The following is a 27,545-nucleotide window of genomic DNA, read 5'->3' on the forward strand; positions in this document are numbered from 1 at the left end:
CATCCTCCATGTACCCGCGGGCGGGCGGCATCCTCCATGTACCCGGGGGCGGGCGGCATCCTCCATGTACCCGCGGGCGGGCGGCATCCTCCATGTACCCGCGGGCGGGCGACCACCTCCATTTACCCGTTTGCTGCGTCAAAGCTACATCCCACATCAACTAGTGAGCTGGCAAATCCCAGACGCCATGACGAAATTTCTAGTCGCTGTGGCGATCTGGGATTTGTCGAGCCCTGGCTTATAACATTACTATGTATTACCTTGCAATGACTCCTCTCTTTATTCTGTACCCTGTGACGCAAATGCCACAATAAGAGAAAGATTGACAAAAAAAAAAATATGCCAATGTCTTTCAAAAACTTTCCTTAAATCTCCTGCATTAGTATTAAAATTTAAAATCATTGGGACTTGTTCATTCTGTATACATTCTGGTTTGGTCTTATAGTTGAGAAGTGTTAACCTATCACAATTTCTAATTTTGTCCATATCGTCTTTTAAGGCTTTTATTATAAAATATTTTATATCTGTACAATTTCTCCAGAATCTTAAAAATTGGCCCTTAGGGATGTTGTCCAACCACGGTTTAAAGTGGCAACTACTTCTGTGAATATAACTAAACGACCTGTTTTAAAAAAAAAAAATTCGTTTTAATCTGCCCCTCTGATATAAAAATATTAAAATCTAAAAAAATGAATGTTAGTGTTATTAAAATCATATGGAAGTTTAATATTCCAGTCATTAAAATTCAGAAAATCAATAAAATTACTTGTAGAGGCACAGTCACCCTTCCAAATAATAAAATTATGATCTATATATCTTTTATATCCCTCCAGCCATGAAAGATTCTTCCCAATGGGCCATAGAAAGGTTGGCATAGTGAGGGGGGCAAACCTGGTCCCCATTGTTGTTCCTCTACATTTAAGGTAATAGTCACCCTCGAACTCAAATAAGTTTAAAAGTATAATTTTGATGCATTCTAAGATAAAATAAATTTGATCATCTGGGAAAAACTTAGATTTGGTCAGAATTTTTTTTTTAGAGGGGTTAAAATCAAGTTTTTGGCATGTGTCTTTATCGTCTAATTGACGGTATATTTCATTTATATAGCTTTCTTTTTTCATAATTACAACACCTCCACCCTTGTCGTCTGGTATGATTATAATAGGTTTTTTAGGGCCATCTTTATTCTAATTGTTAGATTTCCTCTGTATTTAGTTTGATTTTTTTTTTTAAATCTTTTTTTATATCCTCTACACAGGCTCTTTCGAAGACTTTCATACTGTCTGTCTTCAAGTGAATCGGATAAAATGTGGATTTTTTTTTTTTTAAAAGAAGTATGTTAAAAATCTCCCTCTATATCACTTTTTGTTTGTTTGTTAAAATCATTATTCATAAAAAAACCTTTTAAGGCATAATTTTCGCATGAATCTATTGATATCTATGTAGGTATTAAATGTATTTACCGGACAACTAGGTGCAAATTTAAAACCTTTTGATAAAACTCTCATGATCTTTAAAATGTTATCGGATAAATAAAAAATTCTTATTTCCTCATTAACTTTTCTTTTTGTGACCTTCAACCTCTTTCCTCCTCTGTTTCCCCTTCTTCTGGTTCTCCTTGTCTCCTTTTCTGAGCAAATGGCGTCCTTGATGTAGAAATTGATTTAGGATGCTGTGGAGAAGTTCTCTGTTGTCTTTCTACATTTTTTTTCTTTTTTTAAACTCTTTATTTTTCATTTTCATTGCGCATATAAGGAATTCACACATTCCCGCATCGCCACAACAGCGATTGCGGGCATAGTATTGTACATAGTCATATAATATTATGTTGCGCCGTTATGAGTGTTATTCAACTGATCCGAAGACGGATCTATGCGTGCGATAACTTTTATAGCCATATATAGAAGCCATATATAGAAGTCATTTTGGTAGAGTGGTGAGGAAACAATATTACTTTAAACAATGGAACACAGGGAAAAATAAACGAGCATAAAAAACAAAAACAAAATAGTAAGTTATTCTCTTGGTGTGCTGTACCGGTATGCTCGGTATCTTGTTCAGTGGCCTGTTGGTATGGTGTTATAGGGGTGCTATGGGTGGGATAGTTACTTCATCTGTCTCCCTCCTCTGAACTGGTGTACAGGGGCGGTTGTTGAGTTACCATTGTGTTGTTCGTGGTTGGTCGGGTGTCCGTCCGATGTTGGCGGCTGGGGCAAATAACCTTATCTTGTCTTGCAATGAGGACCTGGATAATTAAGTGTCGGTGCTATAAGTTCCTGGGTGGGTCTACATGTGCGACCTAGTGGGTGTGGTCTGCGTCAGTCCCTATTCCCCCCTTACTGTAAGTGTGTTGGTGAAACCCATCTGGTCCCCATGGTCTCTACTTGTCTGTGAAGTTCAGTCGTGGTGGGGGTCTGAGTGGTAAAAACATTCTGAGTAAAAGCATACGTAACGGTAGTTATGGCATTACATTCAAATAAACATTCATTAAAAAAAACGCAAAATAAGCAACAATAAGGAATAAAGTACATCCGCAATTAGGAGCACTCGTGCGGCCTTCAGTTATTAACATCATCACATTGGGGCTTACATGAAGGTCCTCTATGGGGTTAGTGCGGGTAAGGATTCGCCATATGGAAGTCCATAAAATCAGTCCCAGGTGTGCTATCGTGTGTGGTAGCTGTCCTCCCCTCCTTGCCATCACGGCTGGGTTACCTCCGGGTTTGAGAGTCCTATAGAGGGTCTTTCCGGTCTAGTGATTGCGCGTCCCTTGGTTGGACTAGGCCCGTGTTTCTTTTTCCATGTGGGGTTCGCGGTAGACTGGGCTGCTACCGTTTGTTGTTCCGCTGGGAGCGGTGCTGGCAGATCAAGGCCTTTCAGGAATTCTGCGTGATCCTCGAAGGCCGATAGTACGTGTACTGTGTCCCCGTGTGGCACCACCAGTGTTCCCGACAGTCCCCATTGGTATTTAATACCTTTGTCTCGGAGGATCCGGGTGCCGTTCAAGTAAGACTGCAAAGGGTAGGTCGTCGTATACTGTGATTTTCGTGTTGGCTATTAATAGACTTGGTCTTTGTCATTATAGAGGACTTCACGTTGGCGTCTCTGGTGATGGCTATGATGTCCCGTCTTCCGGACCCTGAAGGCTGTCACGATTGGTGGTGCTCTCCATCCGTCTGAACTCAGAGTTCTCTCAGGACCTCGTGGGTAAAACTTATCAGGGCGTCTTGGCCTATTGACTCTAGGGAGGTAACTGTGCGGGAGAGGCACTGCACTTGTTGGGTAAGTGTGTTTAGGCGGGAGCTGGTATCGTCCAGCATCTTTCCCCTCTCCACTTCCCTGGACTCCACTTCTCTCATACGGCGGTTCAGGCCTCCGACCTCCACCTGTACTCCAGCGAGGTCGGCCTTCCACACCTCTCTCAGGTCCCGCAGGAGGTTTTTGAGATCTCCCTTGGTGGAGGGGAATTTGTCTGAGTCTGATTCAGACCTCTGGTAGATCCCACTGCTGGGTTGGGGTGCTTGGGATGTCTCTTCCTCCAGTGATCGCTCCGAGTCGCTGGAGCTGCGTGTTTCCACAGGCGCCATATTTAGTCGGGCCTGCCGCGGTGGTCTGGTGAAGGACAGTCGGATATCTGTGTGACTGTTGCTCTCAGCTTGGGCCAGTCTTCGGTGTTTGCGCCCCATCACTCTCTTGTGGGGGTCTCTCAGGTATCAGCAATGTTAAAATGTGCTCTCTTTTGTGGCAAAACAGGCAGTTTTAGACTTCTAGAGCGGGAGCTCAGTAAAACCTCGACCGCTCTGTAGCTCGGCTAGCCACGCCCCGTCTTTCTACATTTTTTATCCCATCCTACATATTGGTGTCTATTTCTGGGCTTTTTTTCATCCCCCAGCCATTCTGTGGATGAATTTCTGGAGTAATTGGATTGTTCAAACCTTTTTTTCCTCTAACTGGTTTTCTAGAGGGAGAACATCTAGGTTTGGGTTTATTAGGATATCTCTGATTGTGTGCAAAGTTAGGGTTAATAAATAAGCTAAAATGTGCCACAATAGCACCACCCTTAGCTATACTCCAGTCAGGGGCGTTTTAGCCGCAAGGCAAACAAGGCATTTGCCTTGGGCGGCATTTTCCAGGGGGCGGCAAAAAACGCCGCCCCCAAATGCCCAGGGCAAGTGCCTTGTTAGCCTTGCGGACTGGGCTGCCGGTCGGGCTGATGGGCTGGGCGGGCGGCTAGCGAGGGAGCTCTTCCTCTGAGTGATCTGCTCAGCTCCCTCGCGCGCCGCAGAGTGAGGCTGGGAGCCGGAAGATGACGTCATCTTCCGGCTCCCAGCCTCACTCTGCGGCGCGCGAGGGAGCTGAGCAGAGAGCTCAGAGGAAGAGCTCCCTCGCCAGCCGCCCGCCCAGCAGCCCGGCAGCCCCACTAGACCCCAGGGAGATAAAGAACCCCCCCCAGCATTCCCAAAGGTAAGGAGGCTGGGGGGTAGGTTAAATTAATTATATATTATTATATTATATTATATATATTATATATAATTAATATTATATATTATTAATATTATATATTATTATATTATATATAATTTATATTATATATTATATTATTAATATTATATATTATTATATTATATATATTAATATATTATTAATATTATATATTATATATATTATATATTATTATATTATATATATTATATATTATTATATTATATATATTATATATTATTATATTATATATATTATATATTATTATATTATATATATTATATATTATTATATTATATATTAATATATTATTATATTATATATTATTATATTATTATATTATATATATTATATATTTATATATTATATATTATATATTAATATTATTATATTATATATTATTAATATTATTATATTATATATTATTAATATTATTATATTATATATTATATTATATATATATAATATAATATATAATATATAATATAATATATATAATATATAATATATAATATATATACGGTAATTATATAATATATATAATATTATAATATAATAATATATAATATAATATATATAATAAATATATATAATATAATATATATTATTATATTTATATTATATATATTATATTTATATTATATATATTATTATATTATATTTATATTATATATATTATATATTATATTTATATTATATATATTGTATATTATATTTATATTGTATATTATTATATTATATAATATTATATATATTATATATTATAATATATATCAGAGAGTGTGTGTGTCTGCTAGTGAGTGTGTGTGTGTCTGACTGTGTGTGTGTGTGTCTGTTAGCTGGTGTATGCGTATCTGTCAGTGAATTTGTGTGTGTGTATTTAGAAGGCGGGACGGGGGGGGAAGGGTTGGGTGGGGGTGTCGCGGGGCGCCTGAGTTTTGTCCTGCCTAGGGCAGCACAAAACCAGGATACACCACTGACTCCAGTCATACTCCCTAAAACAAATGTGGCATTATTTAGCCATTTCAGATCATGAGTGGTATGTTAAACAGTATTGCAAGCAGCAATGTCTACTTCAGGCCTCTCAAGAACCAAGATGGCTGTCATCACTGTTTTTTTTCCCCCCAATACCAAAAGGTTACTGATATACACTTAGATCATATAATGTGGAGTCTCCAACCACAAGCCTTTCTGTGCTATAACCTGTATTAATTTAAAAAAAATAAAAAATGTTGTATACTCAACAATGTAAGACATTGTAACTTTATTCCTTCTTGTCTACATCCCACATTTTTTTATATATATATATATATATATATATATATATATATATATATATATATCAGATTAACCCATGCTCTAATATTCTGTATAAGATAAATGTAAAGAAGAAGAAAAATAGGATGTTTTGACAATGTAACAATCCCCCAGCACAGATAAATGCTCCACCGTTTACACAAGCGGTTTTGTTTGCTCTCTGTGTTGCTTGGAATCCGTATGCAAACAGTAGATTACAATGAGCTATCTTTAAAATGTGTTTCCAGAAATTCTCAGAAGAATGTACTTTTATGCTATTTATAATAAAGCAGCATTCCCATCTGCAGCTTTTTTTTCTTATTTTTATATTCCTTATAAAAAGGCAGCGATTTTAGGAGTGCTTTTCCTTTCTTTAAATCAAATCTGTCATTCCAGGTTCAACAATACCTATAAAAACTTCCAAGGCAGTAAATATATAATTTATATTAAAGATACAGATCTTTATTGTCGTTGGAAGCTGTTACAGCATTACCTACCTCTTCTGCCCTTAGTCTACTGCCACCATTCCTGGAGGGTTTGTAGATATTATACTTTTGTAACACTCACTGTATGCTGCCACTCCCTCCGTGTAACCAGTGGTTTTGCTTGTGGACATTTTCTCGAGCTGAACAATCCCCACTGGTTAAAACAACATGCCTCACATTCCTGTCAGTGTTCCACCCTGGAAGGGTGAGCAACACTTGATATTTAGAACAGTGACCAGGAGCAGGAGAACCATCTGGGGAAGTGTCCTGTTCCTCCCTCTCACTCAGTCCCAGTTTAGACCCTCTGCCAATGACTTGCAGTCTAATGTTGAGGATTGATTGACAGGTGGGGGAGGAACTACATTTTTGAAGTGCATGTCTGCTAGCACAATGTATAGAGGACATTTAATATGCTTTAAAGGAACACTATAATTTTAGGAACACACAACGATATTCCTGACACTATAACAGTGATATAACCGTTTAGATCCCTTGCCGCCCTAGCCTCTCTTTGGAAAGGTGATTTTACTCTCATTTTCTCCTACACCAAGCCTATCTTGCCGCAGCTGGCTCGCACCAGTGGCTGAGATCATCATAGAGAAACATTGGGAGACTACTGCGCATACATGGCAAAACGCTGTTCTGCGCCAACCAGCATATCCTCATAGAGATGCGTTCAGTCATTTGTATCTCTGTGGGAAACGTTCAGCATCTCCATGCAGATCGTGGAGACACTGAATGTCAGTCCTGCACACTGTGCAGTACTGACAAAGGAAACACCTCTAGAGGCCACCTGAGTGACTGTCACTAAAAGTGTTCCTATGTAGTAATGTAAACACTGTCTTTACTCATGCAGCAGGGGGTGCCATGTGGCCGACACAGCTCACACATGGCCGGGTGGAAGATTCATTATTTTCCACCAGGGACCATGAAAAGGGGATGGGGCTTACTAAACAGCCGGGGCGGAGCTTACCGCATGGAGGAGGCGGGGCTAAAAGGCACTGAAGCTGTACTGCACAGAAGAGAATCCCTGCTTCCACCTTCTCCCTTCCAGCCATAAGGGAAATAGGTAATTGTGACTGTACTGTGTGTGTGTGACAGAGAGAGACTGTCTGCTTGTGTGTCTGAGACTACTCTGTGTGTGACTGTAACAGTGTCTGACTCTGCGCGCGCGTGTGTGAGACTGTTCTCTGTGTGTGACTGTCTGTAACAGTGTCTGCCTGTGTGTGTGTGTGTGTGACGGTCTGTAACCGTGTGTGTGTGTGAGACTGTGTATTCTGTGTGTGACAGTCTGTAACAGTGTCTGACTGCCTGTGTGTGTGTGAGAGAGACTGTACTCTGTGTGACTGTCTGCTTGTGTCTGTGTGAGACTACTGTGTGTGACTGTAACGGTGTCTGTCTGCGTGTGTGTGTGTGTGTGTGAGTGACTGTACTCTGTGTGTGACTGTCTACCTGTGTGTGAGAGAGACTGTACTCTGTGTGTGACAGTCTGTAACAGTGTCTGACTGTCTGCTTGTGTGTGACTGTAACAGTGTCTGTGTGTGTGTGTGTGTGTGTGTGTGTGTAAGACTGTACTCTGTGTGTGACAGTGTCTGCCTTTGTAACTGTGCCTGACTGTATGCCTTTTTGTGTGACTATAACCAAGGCCGGTCCTTGGGGTGTGTGAGCTGTGCGCCTGCACAGGGTGCCATGGCAACAGGGGTGCCAGGTGGCAGATACAGCTCGCAGTTTGTCACTTACAAACCGGCCCAAATTGGAATGCAGGAGGAGCGTGGGGGTGCGACGCCTAAAGGATCCGCTCAGTGGGTGTCAGAGCGGCAGGTGCTCTTCAGTCGGCGAGTTAGCGGAGTGGGAAAAACTGACAGCTGGATACTGTCCTTATTGCTTTTTTTTTTTAAATAATGATTGCATTTTATTGAAGCGGGCAGGGGGCTAGTGATAAGGGGGCAGAGGGCTGGTGAAGGGGGGGCTAGTGATAAGGGGGGCAGGGGACTGGTGATAAAGGGGGGCAGGATACTGATGAAGGGGGGCAGGGTTTTGTTGAAGGGGGTGCAGGCAACAGATTGTGAATGTGCCTGAAATTGTCTAGAGTGGGTCAAACAAAGATGGCGGGGGGCGCGCGCGCCACATGATTGACTCGCACAGGGCGCCTGAACACCTAAGGCCCGGCCCTAGTAACATTTCCACTATTATGGCATACCGCTTTTAAAAGTAGCTAACCCAGAATATTCCAAATGGTGTATTTTGAGATGTTTAGCCTATCCACTTTATCACTAAAGCCGCCATTTTATAGGTTATACTTTTGTGCTTTTTCAGACACATGAACTTAATTCTTACAGGAAATTTCACAATCGTGATATGATTTAGTGCAATAAAGCCTCAAACTTTTTATTACACATTGTCTCACGAATATGAGTACCCTCACCTACTGGTTTTTCAGGTTTTTTTTTTTTCCCACAGGGCCAAATATATTAGTTGCCCTTTTTAAATTGTAAATTCGACAAAGTGATTTTCTGCGCCTATGTCGCCTTTAAGAGTGCATGGCACCCTAATAAAAAAAATTGCCATGATAATGGCATACCATTTAACAAGTATTCTAAATGTAGTATTTAGAGTTGTTTGGTGTAGCTACTTTATAATGGCTTGACTTAACATAAACAGGATAAGGCCAAGGTCAGGGGAACCCAGAAGTCAGAGTAGTAGGTAAAACAAGTCAATAAGTCGTTACAGGCAGTTAACAAAGAGTAATCAGGACAAGTAGAGGTCAGAAATCCAGAAAATCCAAACAAACTGATAAAGTCCCATTAAGATTTATTCAGTAGTTCAGCTCTCTATGGTGGACTTTGAAATGGTCTGTTCCGCAGAGGGCATGAAGGGAATTAATTACCAGAGTCTTTTCAGATTCCTTTCTTGTAGCAAACATAACCTTTTTTCAGGGTGTAGGTGGTATTCTGGAATGAAAACGTTTGCCAAAAAGTCTTTGGACATCTCCTGTTTCCAAAGAGGAAGGATCGGTAGACTGTGTAAATAAAATATCAGTCACAGGTTTCAACACACAATCAAGATATAGGTATGAATTACATATGGCTGTTTTTTGGTTTTTTTTAAACAGCAGACTGAAATTGAAAATTGCAACCTGGCTTAAATCTGTCCTTGTGTAGTTCCCTGTTCTCCCACATCTACCCCAATGTTGGGAGGTATGCACTATGCTTGTCTTTTGTTTAAGTACATTGCCCACAGCATACCTTTTAGTTATTAAAAGTCGCTTCTAGATTTGTGGTGTGAGCAAAGTAAAGTGCAAGCATAAAACTCCTGTGATTTTACTCACATTTAAATTAATGGGGTATTGCAATTTGCAATGCATGTGCACTAGTGAATGCACAACTGCATACTTATACCCAGAAAGGGGGGAAATTGAGATTGAAATCTAGCAGAAAACTAGTGTTGAAAATAATTTCCAATATTTATTCTTTATGGTGCAAGCTAGTAAAGTGAGTTTTGCAATCACTATTGTTCTCAAAAAAAAATGTAAGAGTAGCACACTTTTGAAATTATTCGATCCATCTATAAAGAGTATTACTTAAAAGGGGAGGTTCTCCATAAGATCACTCTAGCCACCAAGAGAGCGATAGCGCAGACTTGGCTACAAATACAAATGCCACCAATTCGGAGGGTCATACCAAACATATAAGAGGTATATCTAATGGGCAACTTGACCGCCCGACTAAGAGGGACCATGACCAGCTTTGACAAATTGTGGGACCCATGGCAGAATAGCGATCTCTCTGACTAAATGACATCCACCCGACCCCCGTGAGACAGGAGAAGGAGCTAAATAAGGAACCCCCAGAGGAAACGGACATACCCCAGGGAACCTCACACAATGCCACACTGCACGGGACTGACTTATAACCCCGCCCCTCTTCCCCCTCACTTTTTTTCTAGCTAACCCTCTACACTTTCTTCTACTCTATGCTCTTTTACTTTTTTCTTGATATAATATCGTGGGGGAGCCCGGGAACCGAACCTTACATAATTAGCAAATTTGGACGACCCCGGGCTGGCCCAGGTACACTACACAAGGGACGGGCGACTGAGTTCCTTCCCGACCAAAACCTTTCCCTTACAATAATATTAGCTACATTGTGCTAAATAATGTAGGACACCACCCGCTACTGTACACTGTGATAAACCATAACCACCAAAAGTGCACCGTCCTGTTGAAACCAGAGCTCGTCCTATTAAACGTGGATGCAACATAAAGGGAATGCAAGGAGAATGAGAAATCTTGCTACAGTATGCACCCCCTACTGCATTGTACCAACTGTGTAATGTTAACGACGAGATGAGCACACAGGACCTATTGTTACAGGGGAAATAACAGGAACAAACCGCAGAAGCCCCACACAGAGATATGGACACAGGTCTTCAGGAAGTAAAAGGCCTTTATTCACGTACCGATCGGGTCTCAGATGAACTCCTGTTCCAAAAATATCTGAGAGACAAATACATTGTTCACAGGACTTTTGTTAACAGCATATCCCCTCCCATACAGTATAACACCTCCTATATTCCTCAGACCAATCAGCACACAGGATATTCAGGATCACCTCATATGGGCAGACCACATGGCTTGTTGAAGACAAAGGAATTTTCTATCCACTTCCACACATGCTCAGCGTACTAATGACTCATCCAACTGTTTGTAACCAGATACTAATTAGCATATGCCATGTGGAGATTTCGGCCTACTAAATTTTGACCATGCTGGATTCCCATCACATTCCCCCCTTTGATGCTTCTGATATAAAATTATTCCAGATGCATCACTAATCATAATTTGCCAACACCACTCAAGTAACCATGAACCAGAACAGATCTAGTAAGCATCTTAGCATCATCACAAACTCCTTCAGCATTCCTCATCCCGATTATTCTCTCTCTGGGCTAGAGATTCATACTTCCAGACAGCCATTACATGGGTAGCTGTCTTTCTCTCTATAGTACTCTACATGATACTACGTATAGATCTAACCACTAATGGTATTAGGCAGGGCAGAAAGAGACATAAGAATATAATGAATATTACTCCTCCTACTAACGCCTTAATCCCTCCAAGCTGCTCATACCAACTTCCAAACCAACAAGATTTCGGCCTACTAAATTTTGACCATGCTGGATTCCCATCACAGTATATTATATTATATTATATCATATGTTATGTCTAATAAATGGAAAAACCCTTGACGAGTAGCTAGACAAGCCTACTACTAATGTTTTGTTGGATACGCATTGAGCTATCATGTGTATAACAGTGTTTAAATATGTTGCAAATTAATAGGCTTTTGCACATGCCATGTTGCTTATGTTATCAAACTACCCTTGTCAATATAAAAAAAAAAAAGGGAAGGTTCTAAAGGACTCTAAAATAGTACACGTTATTAAACCAAAAACATATCTATATAGTGTGCTGCCTCTCTCCATTTTTTTTATTTATAATTGCAGTTGCAATTTATTCTAGATTGCAAACTCTTTGAGCAGGGTCCTCATCAACCTGTTGTTCCTGTAACATTTTGTATTGTTAGTTTTCCCACCTTGAAAACTCTGCACATACGAAGTTTAGGCATGCCATTGGGGTGTCATCAGCCAGCCCATTATAATCGTTCCAGGCTTGATGATGCCAGTTCTGTGCAAATTCTTAAGCACACAATTGCCGTCATTGACTAAAAGCTGTCAGGTGATGCTCTCAGCCAATCAACGGCAGTGGATCAACTTCCTGCAGAAGGCAGATATCACTGTTGGAGGATCCAGGTAAAACCCAATACTGGGAAACAAAGCCAGGGTACTCCTGGCGTTATAACCACTACAGCAGGCTGTTCTGACTACTGTATGATGCTTTGAGTAATCCTTTAGGTATGGCTAGTCACAACTAGAACATTTAGTAGCAATCATTGTTTGCTATTGCTATGGGCATTCTGTCCTTTTGGTGAATGATAATGCAGATTGGTCAGGTCTATTTAAACAAACTTTGAAATTAGAACTGCTCAATTACATTTTTAACCAATGTTATAAAAACAAATATTAACATCAGATTTCCATTGGTATGGTGATAAAAAAAAGTCATGTGTTTCTTAGGATATGTGACGTTTTATCCCAAGCCCAGAACCATCAGAGCCTATGTGATAATGCATGCTTTATAAATTGAAGAAGATAAATGCTCAGGACCCCACTCAGTGATGATTGTATTTCTTTTTTCCCTCTCATACTGACCGCTGCTTCTAATTGGATGATGAGTGTATTTGTACTTTCTTAGCTGTAATATTGGTTAATTTAAAATATTTTGTATATGCATATTTCCTTTTTTATGTATATTCATGCAAAAAAACATCACCTTTTTTACTGTCTGGTCATTCTCCACTGACCAATTTCATTAACAGGTTAAGTTAACCTGAAATTCTTAATAACTGACCATGTAAACCCATACTGTAAGCCACAGATTTCTGAATTGGAGGGGAGGGGGGGGGGGGGGGTTGCCATGCTCCTGGTAACACTCTACAATTCCCAATTTAGCAAAAAAAAATTAAAGGATGTTTGGCTAAAAGAACTGTCACTCTATTTTTCTTTCTTTTACGTAAAACTCTAGAGACCAGTGCTTGAAACTCCCAGGTGCTGCAACCACTTTGTTTGACACAAACAATCATATACTTACTGGGATGAAGCCAGTGATTAGTTTGGCTGTGTTCAGCAGTAAGTGCCACAAACTATAAAGGCTTTACTTTCATTTGGGAGTATTGATAGCCATATTTAAAAAAATAAATAAATAAATAAATAAACACTAAATTGTTAAAATGCACTATTGGGCATTAATGGCTAGGCCCCCCTTTAAAGTCCTAAAAAAAAAAAGTTTAAATCTTGCCTGTAATCTAGGGCCAGGCAAGGCTCTTGTTGATGCTTCCCATGCCTCTACAGACATCACCAAGGGCCTTCTGTGATCCAACCAAATGCTTCTCATAGAGTAGCTTTTGATCAAACTGTTCCGCCTGCTCAGAGCGCGTGTTCATGTGTTCTCGGTGTCAGCTAGAAGATTTTTATTTTAAAAATTCAAGTAAGTGGCAATGAATGGAGGCAGATAGAACCTAAGAAGGGGAGTGAGAGGAGGCAATGGTTCCCATTGCAGGTGTGCTGCTTGCAGGGGAGAATCGCCTTACATCTGTTGCCAATGTGCTGTCACAGATTAAAATGTTGCACACAATTGATATAAGGCAGCCCAGTTGTCTGAGTCTCTTGTGCCGGGGGTGTAACTAGCCCCTTTTGTGCAGATTTCTCTGTGCAATTGCAAGCCAAAACGCTGCACATAGAGACTCCTACCACTATGACCACTTCAAATCACAAAACCATTTAAGTCATTAGTTCACTTTTTAGATGGGTTTGTATTTGTCATTTTATCTAAATTTTTACATAAACTTTTTTTGTTTGTTTGTTAATCATCATCTTTAACCATGTTATAGTTAAATCCCTCCTCTAATAATATTGTAAAGCGCTACAGAATCTGTTGGCGCTATATAAATGGCGAGAATAATATATATTAATAACCTAATCACAAAACCTTTGTAACTTGTTTCTAGATGTGATAAAAAATAAACAAATACATGTTGCATGCGTCTAAAAAAATAAAAGAATCCACTAGGAAGTACAGAAACTAATGCAATTTTCCATTAACGTATGCTTTTATAATCACTGGGATGAGACTCAAATCGCGGTCCACTTTGGTTGGCACATACAATTCGTATTCATCCAGTCCTTGGTCATCTTTTGTTTAATATAGCATAGCTGCTTTTAGTAGTTCAAATGAGAGTCTAATTACATTTTGTTTTTAGAATTCTAGTATTACATTAACAGGGTCTCCCATGCTGAATAAGAATGCTAGCTTTCTTCCCTGTTGAAGTACAGAAAACTAAAAAACAAAGAGGGGGAGGGGCGGAGTGGAACCATTAGATTAGATTAATCTGCCTGTTGTGCATAATATTCATGTATGGAAACAAAGCTGATAAGCAGAGGACTCCTAGCTAGTACAGAAAATAGGAAACAAACTCTTCTATGCAACATACAGGTTAATTATGAATATAAGACAGGAGAAAAAGTGTTAAGTGCAAAGTCAAAATGAATAGTTCTGACCAGTGACCAGTAGATGGCGTTTATCTGTAAGATTGAAGGTGCAGGTCCACTGCGTATATAGGAAGTGAGTGCAGCCCTGCAGAGCTGGAGGTTTCACAGCAGCTAGAATTGGGGTAGTAAGGGTTAGTGCAGAGAAGGAGGAAGTAGCCAGCACGCCCCTTCAGCAGCTCGGGAAGAAGACTAGGGAAGCCCAGCATGCACTATGTGCTGATGATAGGCTCTGATCCAGTATGTGCATCCTTCTCCCAGGGGCTGGGATGTGTCTATAGGGGAGGAGGAGAGGGACCCTGCATGTGTGGACATACTCAGTGGGAGTGGTTTTCCGTTCTGCTTTATTTCCTAGTCTTGCAGAGAGAGGCAGTGCTGAGTTGGAAGACAAAAATAGATAGAAATTTGCAGAGAAATAGAAGGATTGTGTATGAGGGGAGGGAGAGCAGCATTAGGCTGGTTTCCAGGAGGAGCCCTTCTTTTTTTCTCTCTCTCCCCCTCTCCCTCTTTCTCTCTCCCTCTGTGTTATTTATAGATCTCCCTTTTATATAGATACAAACCTATAGAATACAGATCCCTTCGTTGCTGTTCCTTATTTTTTCCCCCATTATTCTTTTTTTTTCGAACGTGATGTCTCCCCGGCATTGCTGACACCTGGAAGAGAAGAAAGGGAGGGGAGAAGAGGGGAAGAGAGAGAGAGAGATCCAAACTGATTGATCAGACAGAGAGAGACACACACAAGGACTATTTTTAGCGGCGGTCTTCCCGTCGCAGGAATATATAAATTCCTGGCTCCCCCCGGACCCCCCTGCTGTAACCCAGAAATCCAGGGAGGCTGTTTATTGGGAGACCCTGCACCGCGATCTGCCATCCGCTGGAAGAGAGAGCGAGAGAGAGACATCCTGCACATCCCCCTCCATAGAGATCCTATCGGGAGATTAACATGGGGTGTCTGGGCAACAGCAAGACGGAGGATCAGCGCATTGATGAGAAAGCCCAGCGAGAGGCCAATAAAAAGATAGAGAAACAGCTGCAGAAGGAAAGGTTGGCTTATAAAGCGACACACCGACTGCTGCTGCTTGGTAAGGTGGGGGCATGTGGGACGGACAAGGCTGACTGGGGAGAGATCCCCTCGCAAATGGCATATTTCTCATACATGGGGGGCCCTAGCTAGCAAGGCCCATGCGTGGCTGCAAATGGTTAATCCCCATCACTACTACACGCAGCAGCCTGATGCAGAGTGATGGGAGAGGAGGGTGGGCTGGCAAAGGAAGGGGGTGACTTGTGGGTATCTGATGGAGGGGATACACATGTACACAAGGGTTAGGGGGCTGTTGTGACCGGGGGGGGGGTCAGGGATCAACAGAAAATTGAATATGTTTGGGTTTTACTTAGACACAGAAACTGATAGTCCAACAAAATGTCAGACATACACATGCTGTCAACGTTTTGTAGTTGACAAAATATTACCCACCCAAATAAAATATATATATTATATATATATATATATATATATATATATATATATATATATATATTGCAGTTTTTGTGTTATTACCAGGATTTTCATAAGATGAGTCTTGTGATATTAAAATGTTTACAGAATGACCTGTATTTTGTTATATACATGTTATTTATATTAGGAGTGTGCATGTATGGATAGAGCTGCACATAGAGCTTTAGATGCAATTTGTATATGTATTGAATATAAATTATACCAGTGTATATGACTAATACTTTCTCTTGTCCGGATGGATAGGACATTTACATGCCCTGTTGAATTTTACATGTATTGAGGAAAAGCATTGTTTCTTTATCTTGTTAAGCCTATATTTTTATACGTATTTTGGCAGGTGCTGGTGAGTCAGGAAAAAGCACGATTGTGAAACAGATGAGGATCCTCCATGTCAATGGATTTAATTCAGAGTAAGAATAAGCATATTCATTTTTTTTTCCCACTTGGATCATATATGTCTTTGTGTATTGACTTTGCTTGTTTGCTTGTTTTGGCAAATTGATGGTTAAACAACCTGCAGGAAAGCACAGAGCATTTACCATGTGTATGTGTGTGGGTTTCTTTACCTACCCTGTAGGCTTCTGTACTGTATTTTATCCTGTTGCTACTGCAGCGTTTGACAGGCCCTTGTGTAGCAACAATATGGCGACTATACTTTCACATAGCAGCAAATATCTAAATTCTGTGTCTGTGTGTGCATCAGGGAGACTGCAACAATAATAGCTGAAGATTTGGCGTTTTTGAAAACCTCACCATATAAATATGTAAAATTTCTCAATTCCTCTTAGTGGAGTCAGACCTAGCACTAGCTAATTTTAAAGCTTAATTTTGTTGCACAATTGCTGAATCTTTGTTTTTTTTTACATTTTATTTTTTGACATCCATACTGTGAACTCGGCCTGATTAAATAACCGTACCACAAACGTGGAGTTTTCATATGGATTCTTCTTCTGCTTGAATTTGGCTTTGCCAACATGTGTGATTGCAGTTTTGTATATACTATTTAGCTATTAAATGGTTCTTAATATAAGAGTTCCAATGACTGGGTGTATTGTTTTTTTGTCACTCATGGGGATACTGTTCAAAATCATTACTTGTGGCCATAGTTAATGTGGGGTTTGGTGGTTGTGATGACCTCTAGCATGTTTTTACTACAGCCTGGTCCTGAAAATACTGGGCCTTGTATATGCCTAGTACATACAATCTCCCATGTAGTTTTCATGTCGACAGCATGCTGCAATGTGCACTTTTGCCTTTATGAAGACTGACCATCTCCTACCAATGTTTCAAGTCAATGTATACACCACCTGTTAAATGATTTCCACACTTCAGTGTTAAAAAGTATCTTCCTGGCCAGCTGCTGAATGTAAACCTAGTTTTCAAGCAGACTTGCCCATTAGACAATTAGTAACCGGTATATGCAGATACATGATATTAAATTAATCCCCTTTTTTTCTTGCTGGGCCCACAATGGTGGATTAAATTGTCTGTACAATTTATCTGCATGTCTAATTGTTGTGTTCTGTTCTTAACAGTCTTATGTGATCGTAAATCAGTGCATCACAAACCTAACTATTTATATATCTCTGACACAGAGAAAAGAAACAGAAAATTCAGGACATTCGGAAAAATGTTAAAGATGCCATTGTGGTAAGTTTGTGTTTTTCTTTTGGTTTTATGTGCAACTATTTTTAACTCTATTCAGTGTTTTAGCTGTTCTACGTTTGTTTTGTTATGTGCCTTTTCCTGTTCAGCTGGCAAATTAATGGCCATTTGAGGCCACATTTGTAGACTATAGGATATTATGAGGTTCATAATATAGTTTGATTCTGGGTGCTTGCCATAGTGACACTTTGCACTTGAATTGGGGGTGTCCAGTGTTGATGTCTATTTTATAAAAGATGCATGCTTTTCATATACATAATTACTTTCATTTTGTAATTGCTTAAACATTTTGTAACACTTTCTGAGTATTTTTCTGTTTTAATGTGGTTTTCTCTAACATTATGATCCATACCTGTCTTTCAGACTATAGTATCCGCAATGGGCACTTTAATTCCCCCAGTTCCTCTGGCCAATCCTGAAAATCAATTTCGAATTGACTACATCAAGAGTATAGCTCCATTGTCTGATTTTGATTATACACAGGTAAGATTCTTTGTTTTATTTTATCTTGTTTTTTTTTAGTTGGTTTATTGGGGAGGGGAGATTTTGTTTTGCCTTGTTTACAGCTAGATGTAAGGCAATACTGATGTAATCACGTAATATGTCCAGGTTGAATGCTTTGTTCTTATTAAGGTTTATGTTGTTGCTGCCTATTCAACTCGGGCCCTTTATTGAGGGTAAACATGTTTAAAGCACTCCTCCTACTTGGTACACATAGATGCACATAGATATTCTGATAAATGTGCTTTAGTCCTCATGATTTTTGTATACTTTTTTAGTATTTGTTTTTATCTTTTAACAGCCCTGTAGCAAAACTCTAAAAATAATGCTAATCTTTATCAGGATATTAAACTTATTGAATATTATTAGATACATGTGAATTAATGTAGGATTTTTCTCATGCAGCCAGCCCAAGGCTAATGATTTACTACATTTACAATGTACTCCGTGGGATAATAAAAAAGTACTAAAGTGTACAGTTAATGTACAGTTGCCTCATGTACCCAGGCAGGTGGGAATAGTGCTTTATACTGTGTATTGTCCCAGTTATCAGTGATTTGCATTTGTGTATATAGCTGCTTAGTGTTGGAAAATAAATTTCCCTAGGCCTGCTGGTAGTGGTGTTTTTACCAGTGGTTTACTGTGTTCTTGCAAACTTAATGGAAATAAAGTTTTGCTCTGCTTGCAGTAGTAATTCTGTGTGCTTTCTTACGGTGTTTGGTGTACTGTAGAAATGGCTAACAAATAGGCTTTCAAAGTACAGCACATTGTGAAATCGAGATCTATTGTTGAAACATTGAGTTCTGAATGTACTGTATTTAAAGACTTTCCAGTAATTGTGAGACCCATAAATTTTGAAAAATACTATTGCAAGTGTTTTGATTATTATTTTTTTTTTTTTATGTCCGTGCTTGCCTTCAAAATGAATTTCTAAGTTTAGTTTATATAACTTCATCAAATCGTGTTTGATTGCGTTATGTAATGGGAGGCCTGGCGTGTCACAGTCCATAAAAGCATCGATATGTGCTATTGTTCTTAAAGGGCAATATTTATTTAAAGCAAAATTTGAACATGAAGCAAAATTTTACTACTCCCACCATCTACATGTTGAATAACATTGATGTGTTTTATGACTCTGAAACCATTTAGTGTGGTCCTGGGCTATAATTTTAGCATCCTACAAGAAAGGCATGTGGCTTGATCCTAAACAAAATCTAAAACCTTTTAATTTTTGTTTTATTTTGTCACGTCAGAGGAGTTGCCTAATTTTCCTACATTTTACTTTGCTCTGTGAATATTTGTTTGACATTATATGAACTGCATTTCTCCTCAGCTGCCCTCTTTGTCTAGCATGGCTGAGCATGATGGACATTGTTTTTAGCCATTGGAAGTCCACATTTTGCGTAAGCCTTACTCTCCTGTGGATATTTAAAAATAAATAAAACAAAGTGACACAACTATTTCGCATACGCAATCTATCTGATTTAAGATTGTAGCAATGGCATTTATAACCGGAAAGTGAAAACAGAGAGGTCTAGTCACTATAGGCAAAATTTGCTTTTGCAAATTTGTCTGTTTTCATTCTGCTCAATTCTCATCCATTTGTTGTTAAACTCCTCTGTTGTTAACTGTATTCATTACCATATGAATGCTAACTGAATTGAAGTGGATACCTGCTGTTTTCAACCAGATAAATACTGCTAACATTAGTGTAGGTTTTGCAAGCGATGTACGACTAGGGGAACCATATAGAAGTTTTTACCCTTAACATAGGGCTAAAAGTTTTTTTGGGTAGCTTTGGGGTGACTTAGGTTTATAGTTTTCAGTATAATTAGGGTGAAATGGAAGAACTGAATGAAGGCAATTCAGCTGTTTGTGAATAGCATACCCTTGATGATCAAACAGCATTTGGCCGTTGTTTGATTACATTTCGATGTTTAGTGAATAGACCCCAATAGTGTCTTAGTGTCTTTTTTTAAATGTTTATTTTATTTTATTTTTTACTTTTGTTGTCCCTACGGAAGCAACACACCATGGGTTAAATAGATTCTTTTAAAATGTTTTCTGGTAATTGTGAATTATTTGTCACAACTCAAAGGCCACTGTGGCAAAAGTTAGGCTTGCAGACCACTAGTTGGAAAAAGCCACACCCTTCCCAGTAAAAGCGATAGTTAGCTTTATAGCTCAGAGCATTTAGTGGCATACACCACGTAAACCGGTTTAGTTTTCCATTGTTTTAAGCACTTAAAGGAAGATGAGTCGTGTAAAGTAATTTTGATTTTACTTGGGTCTGTATTAAAGAAAAATACAAAATCGAAGCAATGTGTGGGTTTGGCGTGCGTGTTTGTGTACGTTGTATTTTAACTAGTATTATTATGTTAGGTTTCAGTATTAAATAGACCTGATTGTGTATCTTATGGTGCCTTTAACTCTTAAGGAGCCCTGACTATATCAGTGATAACTTTATCAAACACTTGTTTTTTATGAACTATATTTCCTATGATGCTCACCCTCCTGTTAGCTGGCTATGAGTCTTGAGGAACTTAGTTCTTATTGTGTGGGGTTAGAGATTGCAGTTCTGTGTCAATACAGTCTGCTCCTTAAAGACAATACTGTGATATGGAATGTCTTGTTTATCTCGCTAGAATTGGCTATACTTAATATCTGGACACTTTGTGTTGCCATAGTGTTCTTGCACACCACATTGCTTTGACACAAGGAGTGTTGTTGGTCGATAAAGGGTTAAACATATGGGCCCAATTGGTTTCTAATAAGAGCACATTTGTAGATGCATCCATGTGTTTTTTTTGTGTCTTTTTTTCATGACCTACTTACATAAAATAAAACCGTGTCAGTCACTGGCCTTTCTAAAGGTTTTTTTTTTGTTTTTTTGTTTTTTTAATCTGAAAACAGAAAAATAAATATTATTTTGCTGTTGGTAATATCATTAATTCTCCCAAGCTATAAAAAGCCAGAAACGTAATTCCCTGGCCTCAGACTGCAAGCTAACTTTTTTTTTTTTTTTTTTTTTAACAAGTAAAAACGAGTAAGGGGAATAAGCTACCACCCTATTGTTAAACATTTAGATTTTGGGGATTTTCAATGTGTTTGTTTCTTTACGACTTTTTTGTTTTCTTTATTACTAATGTTGGCTACTTTCCTTATCACACTTGCCAATGTGATTTTAGATGCCATTCGTCCCTTTGCCATTTTTATTTTAAATTTATAAAGCTTCAAGAACCGTCACAGAACTTCTTATTTCAGTGCATTGTTTTCATGCAGTGGAAACATTTTTATAGCAAAAGTATTAGAAGCTACCAATATAAGCAAGCATGAAAGACTTATCTCAAACTAAAAGATTTGTTTAACGAAACCTGTAATTTTGACGGTGCAAGGGAATTTCAAACTGTAGGTCAATATGGCCAAAGGGGATACTTTTTTACTTGTTGTTTTTCTAGTTAACAGCAACTCCTAAACCAGGAATTCACAAGACATTTTTAAAGTTTAGGTTAAACCCTAAACGTTTTAGTAATATCGTAGAATTTTGTTATTCCAGACAATTTTGTATTAATTTTTAAAAAAAGTAAATTTTATGTTGTGATTTGTCGAATTCTTTGTGTATGGAATGAACATTTTGTAAAGTCGAACAATAAAATTTTGATCTTGGATTGAACAAGTGATTACATCGTAGCAAATACCACAATGATAGCTGTTTCACATAGAGCAAGGCACCATCAGCAGTGCACCTGTAAATCTGTGGTTAAAATGACTACCGAGCTGCAGCAGGCAAATAATTGCCTCAATCCTAAGTATTTTCAAGGAATGTGCCTGCTCTATTCCCTTTGTTAGCTTATAAGTGTACACAATCATGGTGTTAGCTTGCAAATGCAGTTACTTGGCGAAGTTCCAATATACATACAATAGCCTCAGTCTTTTTGAGGTCTCAGATGCCGCTTCACCATTTAAATGTCCCACCAACACCTCTTGCAAATGTATAATATCTAAAAGGTAATCACAAATAGAAACCTCAGATAGAGAATTACCGTTTAACAGAGAGCAGATATTGAAAACATTGTCACTTTCTCTGACTCAGTAAAATTGAACATGGAGTCCAAGAGCATGGTTCTGAGAAAGTGACATGGCATGTCCGGGACACGTAATTTGTTGCCTCCGTGATTTGACTTAGGAGATCAGATGCCAGAGTGCTGAAATATGAAACAATTACACAGAGACTTGCGTGTGTTTCCACTAAAAATCCTGAACTGAATGCTGTATTAATTTATGACCAGTCTTTTTTTTGTTGTTGTTGTTGTTTTTTTAATTAGAAAGTTGTACTGGTTTTAATAGCAAATAGTGTTCTTTGCTTTATTACTGCAGTGATAGTTGTCCTTTTTAGTGCGTTATTCCCATCTCTATCCTTTTGGGCAGCATCTCTATCCTATAATATGAACCCCATTAAGGACCAAACTTCTGGAATAAAAGGGAATCATGACATGTCACACGTCATGTGTCCTTAAGGGGTTAAAGTAGAAAGGGTCTCTATGCATACCTGTGCCAAGCCTATGTTTAGACAGCGTTGGGTCCTCTGTGACCTTAGATTACCTTGTCCCTTCATCAATAACTGTATTTTCATGTGTTCTATTTTTATTAAATATATGGCTGCAGTAGTAATATAAGGTTATTGTGCCGTTTTCCTTTAGTTTCGATGTTCTATTTTAATATTTGTCCCCTTTGTCTTAAGTCGGTACTGTGTGTGTTTAGTATACTATGGAGATCATATACTCAAAAATACAAATAATCATAATGACTGATGCTTGTTTTATACATTTTTTTTTTTTTTATTATTCTCCTATAGACATTATGCAATAATTCCTTGGAACTAATGTCAATCAGTACGTGGTCAACGTAACTGAAATTGACGTTTACAATTGTAATCCTGATTTATTGATCTTATTTTTATGCCCTTTGTGCAGTAGTGCTTACAGATTAAGGGCACATTGAACCAGTAGCCGTGGAGCATGATCACTGTACATTATATAATTATGCTTTGCACCATTGCATCATTATAATAGTCTAAATCAATTTATGTATTGTACTCTTATATCTGTTTGGAGATCATGTCCTTGGAGTAACCTGATTTTTCATACATTTGAATATTTTGCTTACTAGGTCATTGAACCCATCATTCTGTTGTGTCATGGAATCTGGGTTCATTTATAGAATTGAGGAAGTTTAATGCCATTCCTATTGTATTTGTTTAAATAAAAAATAAAATGGCTTCTAAAAATTAACATCCAGTTCTCAAAATGTAGTGTGAACAATTCTCTCTCCTTAGTTTATTTTTCTCTGTTAATATTTAATATAACATTTATTTTAAGTATGAGCATTCATTAGCAAAATGACTCTTGAGCTATCAATATTTAGGCAGCATAATCCAGATGTGTAAAAAAAAAAAAATATATATATATATTATAGTTACATAGCTGAAAAGAGACTTGCATCCATCAAGTTCAGCCTTCCTCACATATGTTTTTTGCTGTTGATCCAAAAGAAGGCAAAAAAACCCAGTTTGAAGCACTTCCAATTTTGCAACAAGCTAGGAAAAAAAATCCTTCTTGACCCCAGAATGGCAGTCAGATTTATCCTTGGATCAAGCAGTTATTACCCTACATTGAAAGATTATATCCTTGAATATTCTGTTTTTGCAAGTATGCATCTAGTAGCTGTTTGAACATCTGTATGGACTCTGATAGAACCACTTCTTCAGGCAGAGAATTCCACATCCTGATTGTTCTTACAGTAAAAAAAAAACCTTTCCTTTGCCTTAGACGAAATCTTCTTTCTTCTAGTCTAAACGCATGACCTCGTGTCCTATGTAAAGTCCGGTTTGTGAATAGATTTCCACACAATGGTTTGTATTGGCCTCGAATATATTTGTATAATGTTATCATATCCCCTCTCAGGCGACGTTTTTCTGAACTAAATAAATATATATATTAATTTATTGATTTTATTTAGAGATAGAATGTTCATCACTGTTATTTGCTTTATTATATTCCCAAACATATTTAATGTTTTATACAGAATTGATCAAACGATATGGGTTAAAATTGCATTAATATATATTATGTGCACACTTTTTTTTTTTGGTTCCATTTTAGAACAAACTGTCCCGTATCATACTCTAGGTCAGTGATGGCTAATCTTTGCACTGCAGATGTTTTCTGTACTAAATATCACATAATGCTCAGCCATCCATGAGGACTTCATTAATTCTCTATTTTCACAACATTCTGACTTAAAAGTTTCTCTTGTATTATCAGCCATGTTTAGCAGAGTGTGGAAGTGTTTGCTAGTTGGTTTCATTAATGTTACAGGCTGTTGTGTATTGCTGGTGGGTTTAAAAAGATAAATGTATCATGAAGCGCAGATGTTGCTTTCTTTGCCACTGCAACAAGATTCTGTTATTTGCAAAGCGCCAAAAAATCATCAATAAGACAGTTAGCACTATCAGTGGTGCTCCCTGCCTGTGATGCACACTTGCAGCGCTTGGCCTTGTGCAAGTTACCTGCAAGGACACAGTCTGCTTGCGCACAGCTAGGAACCCAACTCCACCCTTTTTGACAAGTGAGCATATCTTAGACAGGGGTGTTCTCATGGTCAATGAGAGAAACCTGTACCAGAGGCTAATGGAAATGTCAGCCTACACTTCAGGATAAATGTATTTTGTATGTGTAATATTTAGTATATTTCTCATTAAAATGTAGTTCTACAAGCTGTACTGACCTCAGCTGTTTCATAGATTACCATATATATCTTATTAAAAGAATGGAGATGCAAATCACAGAGGATTAATGTTGCTTACAATTGTTAACAAAATAAAATAAATAAAAATGGAAAATACATATTTTAATACGTATGTTTTGAAGTTGGTTCAGTTGCAGTGTGGGCTGGTTGCTATTTACAAGTATTGCCATCGATAGAGCTCCAACATATGACACACTGCATTCTATTTTACGTTGACGATATAAACTTACAAATACATGACAACTAGGGATGCACCAAAATTATTTGGCCAAAAATGGGCCGATCCTGTTTCAGCCAAAAACAGGTCAAATTTGCCGAAATGAAAGAGAAAAAATTTACAAATATATATATATTTTTTATTATTTTTAAATATTTTTTATTTTTGTAGTACATAATTTGACATGCTTGCATTAACAATTCAGATGATTATATATCACAATGAAAGATAGTAATAACATGAAAAGTCAAGAATACTGCACTTGGGAGAGGGGGGAGAACACTATGGGACAGCGGAGGGCGGGAAAAGAACACTATGAGACAGGGGAGAGGGGAAAGAACACTGAGACAGGGGAGAGGGGAAAGAACACTGAGACAGGGGAGGGGGGGGAAGAACACTGAGACAGGGGAGGGGGGGAAGAACACTGAGACAGGGGAGGGGGGGAAGAACACTGAGACAGGGGAGGGGGGGAAGAACACTGAGACAGGGGAGGGGGGGAAGAACACTGAGACAGGGGAGGGGGGGGAAGAACACTGAGACAGGGGAGGGGGGGGAAGAACACTGAGACAGGGGAGGGGGGGGAAGAACACTGAGACAGGGGAGGGGGGGGAAGAACACTGAGACAGGGGAGGGGGGGAAGAACACTGAGACAGGGGAGGGGGGGAAGAACACTGAGACAGGGGAGGGGGGGAAGAACACTGAGACAGGGGAGGGGGGGGAAGAACACTGAGACAGGGGAGGGGGGGGGAGAACACTGAGACAGGGGAGGGGGGGAAGAACACTGAGACAGGGGAGGGGGGGAAGAACACTGAGACAGGGGAGGGGGGGGAGAACACTGAGACAGGGGAGGGGGGAAGAACACTGAGACAGGGGAGGGGGGGGAAGAACACTGAGACAGGGGAGGGGGGGAAGAACACTGAGACAGGGGAGGGGGGGAAGAACACTGAGACAGGGGAGGGGGGGAAGAACACTGAGGCAGGGGAGGGGGGTGAGAACACTAGGAGACGGGGGGAGGGGAGAATACTAGGAGACGGGGGGAGGGGAGAATACTAGGAGACGGGGGGAGGGGAGAATACTAGGAGACGGGGGGAGGGGAGAATACTAGGAGACGGGGGGAGGGGAGAATACTAGGAGACGGGGGGAGGGGAGAATACTAGGAGACGGGGGGAGGGGAGAATACTAGGAGACGGGGGGAGGGGAGAATACTAGGAGACGGGGGGAGGGGAGAATACTAGGAGACGGGGGGAGGGGAGAATACTAGGAGACGGGGGGGGGCACTATGAGAGGGTGGGGGGAGAATACTAGAGGGGGAGAGAGGAACATTAAGGGGGGGGCACTAAAAGAGAATGGAAGCTCTTCATATTAGATTAATTAAAAAGTCTAATAATAAAATTATAGGAAAAAATTATTTTCAAAGCATTTGGGGAAATATTGTGTAATATTAAATGTGCAGTGTGCACTTTAAAAGAGAAGGGACAGGCGGAAATAGAAGGAACAATCTTGGCAACTTGGGTGCATACATAAATTGCTTGCTTACGTTGGGAGAAAATGTTTTGATTCCAAAAGTTTTTGTATATAAATAAATATATATATATATTTTTAATTCTTTTGGTTTTCAGAGGAGACGTCTGAGCCTTAATAACAATGTTGGGTTAGACATTTTACCAATTATGAGTCCTAAAATACTTCTAATTAAATAAGATTTTCGATTGTACAAACATAGGATGGTTGGGAAAAACATCTAACTATTTATTTAAAAGTTTTTTTAAAGAAATATACTATGTTGCTTTGGAAATGCATAGTCTTTTTACGTACAACTAATCTTGATAAAAGATTTCCAAGGTTTGTTTACTAAACAACAAATCGTAGTAAATTGAAAAAGTTGACATGGATAAAATCTCCAAACTCTGCTATAGTCGCAGCTTAAGTTTTAATTTGTGTTTTTGCAGTTAGATATTCTGTTTATTGCAAATCTGTAATGTAGAAAATATCTGGGTTTATTTAATGTTTTGTTACGTTTAGTGTTAAATTGTGAACCAGTTTAGTTGATAGTCTGTTGTCTTTTCAAATTCAAAAAATCTGTCGGGGCTTGATACCTGCTGACTTTTTTAAAGTCTTTTTTTTTAAATTCGCAAAGTTAAAACAAGGACACATCCTGACTCCTGACCATTTTTCCTTTTTATACTTATTTGTATATCTAAATTTCCATTATCATCCAATTTGGTTCACTCAAATATTTTGGATTACCAACCAAATTGTAATCCATTTGTTAGGGGAACATTTTGAATTACATTTTCTGGTGGATACAATATTTATGTTTCTCTTTAGATTTAAAGTTATTTTTATTTAAAGATGTCCAGTGTCGTCAAGCTATCATTTATGTATTCTAGTACTGTACTTCTGGTTTCATATA

The 27,545-nt window shown here is 39.0% G+C and overlaps 1 protein-coding gene across 2 annotated transcripts in view; it reads left to right on the plus strand.

Annotated features, from left to right (window-relative positions):
- The window catches only part of GNAL (G protein subunit alpha L), a 349,035-nt gene that overhangs the window by 140,806 nt on the left and 180,684 nt on the right, over positions 1–27,545 (plus strand). Inside the window, exons 1-4 of one of the 2 annotated variants that reach the window (XM_063451592.1) lie at positions 14,601–15,508; positions 16,280–16,352; positions 17,538–17,592; positions 17,971–18,090. In XM_063451592.1, the coding sequence (XP_063307662.1) occupies positions 15,370–15,508; positions 16,280–16,352; positions 17,538–17,592; positions 17,971–18,090 (387 nt within the window). In that variant the 5' untranslated portion in view covers positions 14,601–15,369. Of the gene's footprint in view, positions 1–14,600; positions 15,509–16,279; positions 16,353–17,537; positions 17,593–17,970; positions 18,091–27,545 lie in introns of those variants that run through there. The other variant, XM_063451591.1, reaches the window with a different exon arrangement.

Source organism: Pelobates fuscus, chromosome 4 (genome assembly GCF_036172605.1).
Source record: "Pelobates fuscus isolate aPelFus1 chromosome 4, aPelFus1.pri, whole genome shotgun sequence".
Lineage (NCBI taxonomy): Eukaryota > Metazoa > Chordata > Amphibia > Anura > Pelobatidae > Pelobates > Pelobates fuscus.